This window comes from Aplysia californica, unplaced genomic scaffold, assembly GCF_000002075.1.
Source record: "Aplysia californica isolate F4 #8 unplaced genomic scaffold, AplCal3.0 scaffold00177, whole genome shotgun sequence".
Taxonomy (NCBI): domain Eukaryota; kingdom Metazoa; phylum Mollusca; class Gastropoda; order Aplysiida; family Aplysiidae; genus Aplysia; species Aplysia californica.
The window spans coordinates 681,837-694,825 of NW_004797447.1; the positions used below are offsets into that span (position 1 = coordinate 681,837).

A 12,989-nucleotide genomic window follows, 5' to 3' on the forward strand; every position below is an offset into this window, starting at 1 on the left:
GCTACACAGAGCATTTGTCAAATATTTGGGGTTGGGGTGTTTTTTTAAAGCTTCCAACTCAGAAAGTTCTTGACAAAATAGTGCTCAATTTTGAAGGTAAGGCAGACGATTTACATTCAAATAATCATTAAACAAGTATTGAAAGTTCCGTTGAGAAAGATTTTAAACTTGATTCTGAATTTGTCAAACATAAACCTAGCCTAGGAACAGGGCTGCCGTCATAGGGTAAAACAACAAATTGTGGTCCAGTGCTGGTTGCAGGGCAAACTATTCAGGGGAAGCAATAATGTTCTTTTTTTTTCTTTGCAACACCTCAGGGACTTGATCTTGCTTTCACATTGGTGGCATTATGGTTTTTCTTGAGAAAATCAAACCTTTTGAGTTCTCCATCTTTGCGCGATTTCTTATAAAAAAAACATCTGCCTGAACCTTCGCTAACATTCGAGGTGAACAATGGCATTCAGGCAGGCTACAGTCAGCGCGCTTTGTTTCCCTTCATTTTTGGGGGGGTGGAACATGTGAAGTTGGCCAAAAAGTTGAACACATTGTAGTCACTTTCCAGATCATATGTGTTATTCAAACACACATTTTCGACAGCTTGATTTAAAACTGTTTCATTTGTCATTTCCTCTCCATGAGCTTTCTGTGTTGTCTTCTTCAGAAGCTGGTTTTATTTTTTCTTTCGCTAAAGGCAAAATTCTACCAGCTCTATTCAAGGGATCCATTGTGTTGTCAGTATGGTGGAATCATTGAGGTCAAAGTCAAACTTTCATTTTAAAAAAGCAGCAACCTGACTAGACTGTATTGCAAACGCTACTGGGAGAAATAATGCTACACTTTGTACAGTACCATTTGTATTTAAAGGCTCCAGTTGATGGGGAAACTACAAATTGTTGTTTCATATCACCAAAATGAGACAAGGATAGTTTGATTTGCCAGACATAGTTATAATCAATTGTGACATCAAGTCATAAAGAAATTGAAAAGCAAGATTAAATATAACCACAATACATCTATTTCAGAGGTTTGACAAAAAAGAAACTTACTCTCATAACGTAGTGGGATCATTTTGTCAGAAAGCCAGTAAATCTATAATGCAGACCAATGACAATGTGTCAGACACACTCAGACTGTGACACAGTAGCCATCGTTGCGAGGTCAAATGACTTGACAACAAACTCAGACGACGTCAATCGGTGAACATCTGGCAGACTCTTAAGTGCTTAAGCAGTGCTAACGGTCAGAAATTTTATATGAAAAAAAAACAACTTTTGCTCAATAAAAACCATTATCAATTTGGACCCCCCCCCCCAGAAAAAGTCCCTTCTGTTTTCCCTTCCCTCCAGTCTGCTTTTACTCATCAAATTCCTTGCTCCTGTCAATATTCGCTGTCAGAATACCGTACCTGAAGAAAGACAAAATTATACATAGTGATATATTTGTATGATCCTGGTCGGTTGTACTCAGTGGGTGTTTGTTTGTGAACAAGGTTGAGTATGTTTGTATTGTTGCGACAGGTGACCAATAATTACCATTCGTTGCCCACGACATATTAGCCCTCGGCGCAATCTCAGCGCAATCCAGCAATATAGGGACAATGTCAAATGAGTAATGATCCTTGACCGATCGACTATTCGTCGTTTTCCCTTACACTGTGCTCTGGTCTGGAGCTTGCAAGCATAAGAGAAAGTACGAACTCTCAACTACAAAGCAACAGGTTAGCATATGACACAAATTTTAATACCATCGGGTGCAAAATTAAATATTCTACGAAACATGTAAAAATCAAATATTAGAAAAATTTGGACCATTTATCATTTTCCCTTACACAGGCAGAGGAATGGCTCTAGTGCAAGAAAGAATAGGGGGAGGGGGGTGAGGCACAATTAAATCCTAAATTTCACACAGTAAATGAAATCTTGTCATTTAACAATTAAAGCCTTTGAAAAAGCAAACATATAAAAGTACATTTGATTCTACAAATAAATTCACACATGAATAACAGCACTTTAAAATGCACATCCTAAATTTCTCATCATTTGCAGATTTTAGTTTTAGTAAAGTTTTTACAGTGTTTGCAACTGCGTAAGGGCATATGAGCGCAAGGGGTGGATGTCAACAGAGGAGTCTTTACTCTGCTCATCTCTCTAACTTCAACAGCACGAAGTCTGCATTGACTATCAAGGCACCCGAGAAATAGCAGGTCACAAGAGAGTGACAAACATACAAAAGAAGTAGAGGAAAAATGATGATAGTAAGGATTGGGAAAGAAAAAGCAGCAGTTCCCTTTTGCAGTTCAGGAAATGTTATGAGCATGACATTGATGAGTCAGCCCATTTACAATTCTACTGTGTATAAGAACATATTGATGTCCCCCCTTTGGGAAAGGCTTAAAGACACTTCAATCAGTAGCACTGCCCCGGGGGGTATCATTTGCAGAGGCAGCATGGTTGGGAGAAAAATTATCAAAAATATGCTCACAATGGCATATGTGGCCAACAACTCAGAGATAAGTAAAGCCTAGACAAAGAAAATGGGTGATGAAAAGCATAAAAGAATCAAAATAACACTGTGGCTTTTTGGGACCAACATAATGAACTATACATTCCAAGGACCAACATAATGAACTATACATTCCAAGGACCAACATAATGAACTATACATTCCAAGGACCAACATAATGAACTATGGAGTCTTAGTATCAACATAATGAATTATACATTCCAGGGACCAACATAATAAAATAAACCATGGAGTCCAGGGACCTTTATAATGAGTCACATAATGCACTATGGAGTCCAGGGACCTATAAATGAGTCACATAATGCACTATGGAGTCCAGGGACCTATAAATGAGTCACATAATGCACTATGGAGTCCAGGGACCAAAATAATGAACTATGGAGGCATAGGTAAAAAAAAGAACTCTCTTCCCTGCTGCTTAACAATTTAAAGTCACACAGCCAGCAGTACAAAATACCCCATCTCGTCACCCAGTCAGGAGGGTGACTGCAATGTGCTTCTTGGACCTGGCACAGACCTGCACCAGGTGACCCGAACGGATCATTTTCACCAACGCATTATTATGCGCCAAGTGACCGCAAAGAGTTAAATATCCAAATCACAGCCTCTATAGCTTCAGAGCTTGTTTAAGAAATCATAGCTTTTCACAAAATGATGTTTCACCCTTACTGCAAAAGAAAGGGAAACACAGCTGAAGACGCTCTGTATTCACAGGTAATCAATGTGCTCATGGTACAACAGAACTGAATGGAATAGCTAAGATTAAACATCACTTTCTGGGGTCTCCCGTGGAGAGGCCTCTGGCACATTGTAGCTCAGTTCTTCAGTGAGCACTCTGAAAGGTAAACAATCAATGGTTAACTCAATAAGGACACATATCATATGTGAGGCATTGTGGTGGAATCAGGCTCTCGTCAATTTTTGGGCATGTGGAGTTATTGGTATCATCTGAAAGCTTGTTCACTTGTCTTTATTTGGTTGAAAAAAATATCCATTTGTCTTGAATACAAGTCGAGATATTTATGAATGAAGGAGGTGGGGGTCGCCTGTTTTCAGAGGTAAAATTAGTGAGAAAATGGCCGCCAAAGATTAGTTATTTCCCTAGCTTAAGAGTCCGTGGTAACTAAAAATTTACATTTTTTGTGCCTTTAACCAACGTTTTTCAGAAAAACCCTCACAGAAATGAGTTCTTTAATGGGCATGAAAGGTGTAGAGCCAAAAAACTAAAAGTCGATAAAAATCCACAAACCTGCAGAAAAATGCAAGTTACTTCACTTTAATTATTTTGACGAGAGCCTGATTCCACCACGCTGCCTCACATACGTCCGACCAGCAGACCAAATTCAAAGCTGAGGCATATTTCAAACCATCCTATAAAAATTAAAAACACATACTTTATTGCATTACTTGAAAGCATGTGTTTGTTATTACCTTCCTTTTTAAGTTTCAGATAATAAATAAGACAAATACTTGTATGAAAAAAGAAGTTACTGTTTCTTTTCTAAAGTGACCCAATGTTCGTCTTCAAGGTTGTTCAATTACTAGAAAATGCGTTTTAAGCAAGTTAATGAAGGTGTCAAGTAGTCTAAGCCTCCACATGCTCGTCTGCCTTCGTTATTTCTGGTGCAGAATAGTTAACAGGCATCTCTTCATTTTCAGACATGACACAACCCAATCAGATGTTTTCGATGCAACTGGCAATAGGTCAATAAACTCAGAGGTAGGTAAAGCCTAGACAAAAAAACGGGTGATGAAAAGCATAAAAAGAATTGAAATAACACACTGTGGCTTTTAGGAACCAACATAATGAACTATACATCCCAGGAACCAAAATATTGAACTATACATCCCAGGGGCCAATATAACAAGCCATGAAATCCGGGGACCAACATGATGAACAACGTAATGAACTATGGAGTCCAGTGACATTCCTCACCCATACAGACATACACACACACAGAAACACAAACATCCATCTACAACACTCCAGCAATTTGTCCCATGCTGGGTTTTAGTCAATTAACTATTCAGTAAAGACTGCAGAAGCCCAAACTCTGCTTACTTTGTCTAGTCAGGCTTCCTAACGTTGTAGACTTGTGTTAAATGTTGAAACAGGAGAAACGCAATCCATGAGGTCATAATTATGAGGATGTGTTACGGAAAAACTTGATAAAGATTTCTTTTTAAAATGGTTTATGTCTTCATTCCCATTGTAACAATTTAGCTCATTAAGTAGGCGGGCTACTTCAACTCGACTTTCAAGACCTACACAAACAGTTTTGACATGCAGAAACTCAGCAAGAAGAGAGAAATACTCGATAAAATAGGCATACTTGCTTGGCAATTGAATTCACATTTCAAGTTTGTAACGCCTCAGTGCATCTCCATCACACTAAACACTCTGGTGGAGTCTTGGCATTTACTTTGAACTTGTAAACTTGAACATCAGCTTACCTCTAGCAAAGTTTCCTTAGCACTGCACTGTTGTATTAATCAAAGAGCACTTCAGTCCCTCTCCATACTATATGAAAGTGACACTACAAGTGCTCACAATAACAAATACACACACACACACACACACACACACACACAAAAAAAGAAAAAAACATTGTAGGCCTACTCACTGCTGGAGTGTTGTCACTATAACTTCAGCAGTAGGACGATCTCTCGATGTGAAGGAATCACACTGCTTGATAAGATCTTGAAGACTCTCTATACCGCTATTGGGGTCTGCTTCTTTTGTTTGGTCAAATTCCACTTGGGCTCCACCCAGAGAATTGTCAGTCTGAGAAAGCAGTTCAGACAGTACAGGGAAACACTTCATTAAATACTACAGCAAGTAACTGAACAACCTCGGGTTAAAAAAAATGGAATAAGTAAAAGGAGAAATATTGAACAATAGCGTCCTTCTTTTACTTGTTCAATTTTCATAGGGCTGAGCTGATCATCATTCTTTCCATGTACGACTGTTTGAGATGTGTAAATTGTATGATCCTATAATTGTTTCTGATAATAACAGCATAGGTGGACAAAATGAAACAAGCTAAATGACAGATCAAAAGACACAAAAGGCCAAAATCTCAAATTGCGAGAAATGCCATTTTTCCCTATACTCTTCAAAACTATTTCCGCCCACCCACATGTGAAAAACAGACCGGAAAAGCATTAACAATCAACCCAAACGACTCTAGCACACACCTTTACTCTTCTGTGCACCAAACTCATGCCTTAGTATACAATGGAGTACATCAAACAGTCAATCAAAATGAACTCAGATACAAAGGCTCAGTAGACTGAGGAGGAGCACGGCTCAGTTGTGTTGAAAACTTAATTACTTTCAATTCTCAATATGAACTGATCAATGAATTATTCACATGGAAAATCTGTACAACCAAGCTGTAAGTTAACTACTTACAGCAAGAACGTATCTGAAAATACAGTGAAACCTTAGAATCAAATAAGGGGGTGAAATAATTTACCTTGTTATCCAGAAGGTAAAACTAGGCAGTGAGCAATTTGCTTTTACCAAAGACTTAGGTAAATATGGCCTACATTAATCCTAGATAAAAATATGAGAACAAAAATTTACCCTGTCATTCAGTTTGTCCTTGGCTTTGTCATGAACAGCTAGAACATCCCGCATGAAAATGCCAAAACAGTACACGTCACTTGCCGGGGAGAAGAGACCTCCCCTCTTCACCTCAGGGGCAGCCCTGATATAAAATATAGCAGGATGAAATGTGAGGCAACATGGTTAAATCAGGCACTCCTCAAAATAATGAAATTGAAGAAACTAACATTTTCCCGCAAGTTCGGCTATTTTTATCAAATTTGGGGGGGGGGGGGGGGGGGGGGCTAAACATCTTTTATATCCAATCAAGAACACATTTCTGTTCGGATTTTATTGAAAAACATTGATTAATGGCACAAAAAATGTATGATTTCAGTTACCACGGGCTCTCAAGCTATGAAAATAACCAAACTTAAGAGGCCATTTTCTCTCTAATTTAACCTTTTAAACAAGGCGACCTCCACCTCCTTAAATTGCGGATATCTTGGCTTTTTTAAGATAAATGGGTATTTTTTTTCATTGACGGCAAGACAAATGAACGAGCTTTAAGAAGACAACAATAACTCCTCATGACCAAAAATTGACAAGCGCCTGATTCCACTGCATCATAACCCAAATTAATGCTCTCCTGGGAAAAGAAGAAAGCGAAAGAGGCAGACACAGATCAATATCAAGTTAAGAGAACTTGTGTGAATGGATAATGTGTAAAGACTAGAACAATATATAGGTATTCTTTAGAGCATCCAAGCAGAATAAAGCGTATTGAACCATGATTGTCGGTAGGCCTATATAATTCAAATCTGGCACAAGAAGGAGAAGAATATTATCATAGATGAAGAAAAATGTGCTGCTATTTGGCCTTTCCTGACTGATTATTTTCTTAAGGAGAATATAGAAAGAGAGATTGAATAGTGATGAAAACCCTACATTATACTCCCGCAAAATAACCTCAGTTAAATTAATTAAAGGTCAACAGTCACCAAATTTTGCATGGAGTCTAATGTAAGTTGTTTTTGTAAGTTGAACAAGTTTTAGGAAAAAAAATGTATGTCAAGGGTGGTTACTCTACTATTTTTAATTCATTCAACTGCTTTTTATGCTAATATTTATAATACTAATAATGAAGATCATTTCTATAGATCTAAGCGCTTTACATAAATGTATGTACGAACAATATTCGGGCACGCACGCAGGCACGCATGCATGCACGCACGCACACACTAACACACATACACAAACACACACACACACTCACGCACACATGTGCCCACACATGCATGCCAAACATACGTGCACGCACACACACATACACACACACAAACATACATCTACTTGCTTTTCACACGCGCACGCGCACGCTTACACATCGTTACGAAATGAGCACATACAAATAGTACAAATACATAATAAAATTATATACACAATGCAATTCGTAAAATATATAGATGGATACATAGTCATTTACATAACATTGTACTGAACATAAATCTACTGATATAAAAATGATATCATATGAAGTCTTTGTTTCCGCTATTTAAAAGTCGGAGGCAAGCTTTTGGGGTTATAGTGAGACATAGTGTACTAGGTTTAGGTGACTGTAGAAAAAAACTCTGGGAAACGGTGAAAAAAATTCAGGGCTTAAAGAGTTAAAGATATTTTAAATTTACACTCAGATGTTGTATGTCTCAAGCGTTGGTGAAGAGAGTTTCAAACTGATGGAGCAAGGTGGGCAAACGTTTTTAGAAACTGAGTCTACAATTTTCTTCCTTTAGGTCTTTTCAGTTTTAGTAGAGGTTCTACGGCGGTCACAACTGCATATCCTTTAGGTCTGCTTTTGTCGAAAAACATAAAACACAGTGATAATTCTGCCTCAAAAAAACAAGCCATGTCGGTCAGAAAATAATAGAAGGCAAGCGTTCAAAACGCTCCAGGCTGGAAGTACTAGGCGAGATGTGGCTCAAAGGCTCAATCACCACAGAAACAGCACTAGACATTAGTGGGCATATGTCAGGGTATCTAGAATGACAAATGATTGACCTCGAAGAATCAGGCCTCAGATCAGTTTTAGTTTTAGTAAGAGTTTTGCGGCACTTGCAACACAATAAGGTCACATAAGCGCCGAAGATTAGAGGTGTTACAAGACAAACATAAAAAAGAAGGAGGGAAGATAAAGACGATAGATTTTTTATAGGAAAGAAGGAGCAGAACACAACTCAGAAGCAAGACTGACACATCCGCAGCATTCATCCCCTGAATACAGTGCATCCTGCATCACTGCCGCATGTAATGTCCCTCAATTAAGACTTATCTGAGAGAGAACTGACCAGCCCCAAACCTTAGATGAACTTGAGCAAAAGCTAGAAAGAACCTACCGGCAGACCCCCCACCTGTTCATCGAACAACTTATCTTTTCCATGCATCAACGATGTAAAACAGTTAATCAGTCATCAATGTTGCAGGTGGCCACATGTGGTACTGATTTTATGAATTTGGAAATTGAGAGGGTTCAACTAGTGATAGATGTTATTTGAGCAAAAATGAACACTTCAATAAAAATCGTTTATCCCCATGACTTCTTCTTTGATGTGCATGGCGTTTAGAAATGTAATGGATTCTCTACGAAAAAATTGTCTACAAATAAAGCATTTGATTTCTATGCACACTTGCTTTTTTAGTGAGTACCTACCTACCAGTCTATCTGTTTGTCTATCAGATGAAAACTACACACATGCATGGCGATACACATGAACACATCAGTGTATTCAAACACACACACACACACACACACACACACACTCACACACACACACACACACACACACACACACACACAAACACACACACACACACTCTCTCTCATACACACACACACAAACACACCCACACATACACACACACAAACACACACTCATACAAATACACACACACACACACACACACACACACACACACACACACACACACACACACACACACCACACACCCTCTCTCTCATGCACACATACACATGGCAGATACAGAGATAATTTCAGCATGGATACCTGTCAGAGACTTCTGAATCTTCTGGAACATTCTTGTCTTCTGGAATGTTTCCCTCTGTGTAGCTACGAGAATAGTTCAGGTGTGTCAGAGAAGTGAAATACACCTGTGAGAACAAGCAAATAACTTCACAGAGTATAACAGTTCAAAGCTCACAGACCTTCTCCTCTTCCATCTGACAGCTGTCCACAATATCTCTAATCTCTTCAATCATCTGCTCATTCCATTTGAATACATCACAGGACTTCCACAGCATTAGACTGTAAGGGATCAAAATAAATCATTTTCATAACTTTGTCTCTGGTCTCTGCCCATTGCCAAGTACCCATTTGCAGCACAGTATTTTGGAGACATAACATAAAGGAACTTTTTTAAATGGGACAATTAAGTTATTTTATCATTACAAGACATCATAAAGTTTAGACAACAACAGGAGAAGCATCCGCTGCAACTGATTTTCTAGCTCACACACTGGAACAATTTGAAGTGATCATCATAAGGTTTAGAATATAGACAACTACAGCACAAACACGTGGAAGGTCGGATGTTTGAGGGTGTCGATACATGTAGTAGGTCTACCTACTACTTCTCTTTCCATCAGATATTTCTGTACGTATTACTTTTTCCCTTATCTTGTATTTCTCTGGGAGGAAAAGACTACAGGAACACATTTTCTGGACAGAGATACCCAGCAACCCAGAATGTAGACAATAATAATTGCAAAACAAACACTTCCAACTCTGGTGACAAAACATTGCCAACTCACGCAACTTTCAAGAAAGAGACAAAATAATGTCGTCTCTTCACCCTGTTTTCCTCATGTAGAAAAGACAGCCTACTCACTCTAAATTTGAGAAGAGACTCTTCAAGTGTAGTTCCAAACAGAGATCTCCCATGACTCACAGGGCTGAATGGAGACAACAGCAGAACAAACACTACTAACTGAGGTGATGAAACATTGCTTACCCAACCCAACTTCCTTGTGAAGAACAGACTGAACAAAGCTTACTCCCCATGACCAGAGAAGAGACCTTGAGTTTACTTCTTGGACAGAAATCCCCAACGTTCAATGTCACATAATGTGGACCATTGCAGAACAAGCATAACCAACTTTGGTGACTAAACATTGTCCATTCATCCAATTTTCAAGGGAGTAATGGAACTTTGTCTACTCACCTTGACTTCCTCTGAGGGAAGAGACTCTACATAAGTATTTCCTGGACAGAGATCCCCGATGACCCAGGATAATGTGTGCAGCTTGACCAGTAGTCGGGCCACTAGAAGGAAGCAATAGACATAGGGGCCAAGCTCTTGACCCATTTTCAGGTCAGAGGTCACATTGGACATAGGCCCAAGGCATGAGGATGGGATCTTAATTTCCTGAAAAGAGATGCAGAGCAAAAGCTCAATGAATTTCACAAGGCGCTAAGCCATCCCTCATCACAGTACTGCTTGTGATGGTTCCGACAACAATCTATATCCTGACATATAGTGAAAACGGTATAGAAGGGTATGGCTAATAATCTAGACTATTTGTGCTATGTATTTTAATCTATGGTACTAAGATATTCAACTGCCTGGTGTTTATAAAAAGCATCATAAAACAAATAATATGAAGGTGAAGTTATTAGCATTTGAGTGAAAGAAAGATCGTGGCGTTCATGAAAATAAAATGAATGGATAAATGACTGAGCATAACACAGAGGAGTGAATTAATTCACAAGTTTATTTCTTACGAGTCCTTAAAATATTTAAGGCAAGTTACAATTACAGTTAAGCGACGAAATCATGCACCAATAAGAATAAACCGACTAGGAGAATCTATTAACCCTTTGAGCCCTGTCCCCTCAACTTGCAGCAGTTGAACAACCTAGCTCGCACTGATTGACAGCTAGTTTTATATCACAGCACGCTGAGGAGTATCATCAGTGCACACAAGGGTACAGGTAATACCTGATTACACTACAGGATTAAGAGAGACTGTAAAAAAAGAGTTGTTAACTGTCAGCTGGTACAATAAAAGCTACATTTCAGAAGGAACAAATTGTGACAGCAATAACACTGAGATGAAGTCGAAGTGGCAAACCAAACTAGGGTAACTCATGACCACCATCTTCATTTTGGTTAGCTGAATCGCTCTTGGTATTATATTCACAGTAGCTCAATCGCAAATGACTACGCTTATACGATGTCAGATATAGCTTAAACTGCTAATGGGTACATTATGTCTGAAACAGTTAAAATTGCTAATGGGAATATTACATCCAGAATAGATAAATTGTTCCTGGGTATATAATACCCAAAATACGTAAAATTGCTAATGGGTACATTAAAATATCCAGAATAGATGAATTACTCCAGGGTACATTATAATTATATACAGACCACAGCACATAACTCACCACATGTGGAAATTCTCTTTCATTCTCATAGACCAGTACCACTGGCAGGACTTCTTTCACTTCGCCCAACTGTATTTTCACGATCATGTCTGAAGGCCATTTGTGCAGAAGTTTCTCTGTGAAAACATACTGATCTTCCTGGGGACAAGATACATTCTATTTACAGGACAATGGAATCTGATTGATTTTTAGGCTTGGTGTGACAAATGAAGTTATATGTATTTAACTCTTTGTATGTCAGACTGTTTTGAAGTTTGCGCCACGCTTATGGGCTCAACATTGAAAGTGGTGTCAGGAGAGGTCAGTCACTGAACATTTTCCATTCCAGAAATCAGAACTGATACTTATTACTTTGCCAGGAGACACGACACAACTAAAAAGAAAATGATTAATTTACTGCGTGATCGATCATTGAATAGTTTCAGAGTTTAGCATCCTAAGGAAACTGTTTCGGCTGGTAAAACTAATAACACATTGGACCTACTGTCTCTGCAAAGGTTTTGGTTTTATATATATTTCAATAGTAATCATAAAAAAATATAAACAAGTTTGAGAGGAATGCAAGTCATCACTCTTGTGACAAAGAAATGTTTAACTCTTTACCTCCGATGGGGGTAAATCCACTACGGCAGGGCCCTTTTTTGGTGTTAAATCTAAACATGACAGAAACGTCATTAAATCGAAACTAGCAAACCTATTTTGATAGTTCTTCCTATAATGAATGAACTTTCGGTATAAGAGACCTGTTTTCGGCAAGTCGAAGTCGTCGTAAAGGAATATGCCCACTGTCAGCGGCTCATCGGCACAGTATTTCCGACCGCGAGTCACTGGGAGCAGCTTTTTCCGGAGATAAAGAGTTAAAGCAATAATACCTTTGAAACCGTTTTTGTTAATCAACAAAGTCACTACTCAGCGCAAGACTCCATCATACGTCTTCTTTCTTCAAAGAAACGTATGGCAGAGTCTTACACTAAGCAGCGGAGATGTTAACTGCCAAAGCCCCCCCCCCCCTTAGGGCAGTGCTACTGACTGAAGAATCTTAAAACCATTCTCAAAGGGGGGGGGGGAATCAACATGTTCTTATGTACAGTAAAATTGTAAACGGGCTGATTTATCAATGTCATGCTAATACTGTGCCGGAACAACATAGGGGGAGCAGCCGCTTTTTCTTTCCTCATCCTTATTATCGTATTTTTTCCCTCTACTTTTTTTGTATATGTTGTGAACTGCTATTTCCAGAGTGCCTTGAAAGTCGAAGCAGACTTGTGCTGTTGAGGCTAGAGAGGTGAGCAGAGTAAGCCTGAGTCCCCGTTTGGACTTCTCTGTTGACATCCATCCCTTGGCGTTCATATGACCTTATGCAGTTGCAAGCGCCGTAAAAGCTTACTAAACAACATAACTGCCAAAAAAAGATAAACCCACTGCAAACACACAGTATCAGAACAGTACATGAA

General features: G+C 38.8%; 1 protein-coding gene across 2 annotated transcripts in view; it reads right to left on the bottom strand.

The window, feature by feature from the left end:
- Positions 1 to 3,277: 3,277 nt before the first annotated feature.
- The window catches only part of LOC101857336, a 45,653-nt gene continuing 35,941 nt past the window's right edge, over positions 3,278 to 12,989 (bottom strand). For both annotated transcript variants that reach the window (XM_035969745.1, XM_005098264.3), the window contains 6 exons: positions 11,536 to 11,673; positions 10,310 to 10,513; positions 9,136 to 9,239; positions 6,113 to 6,236; positions 5,148 to 5,308; positions 3,278 to 3,358 (listed from right to left, as the gene is read on the bottom strand). In XM_035969745.1, coding sequence (XP_035825638.1) covers positions 3,286 to 3,358; positions 5,148 to 5,308; positions 6,113 to 6,236; positions 9,136 to 9,239; positions 10,310 to 10,513; positions 11,536 to 11,673 — 804 coding nt within the window. In that variant the 3' untranslated portion in view covers positions 3,278 to 3,285. The remainder of the gene's footprint in view (positions 3,359 to 5,147; positions 5,309 to 6,112; positions 6,237 to 9,135; positions 9,240 to 10,309; positions 10,514 to 11,535; positions 11,674 to 12,989) is intronic.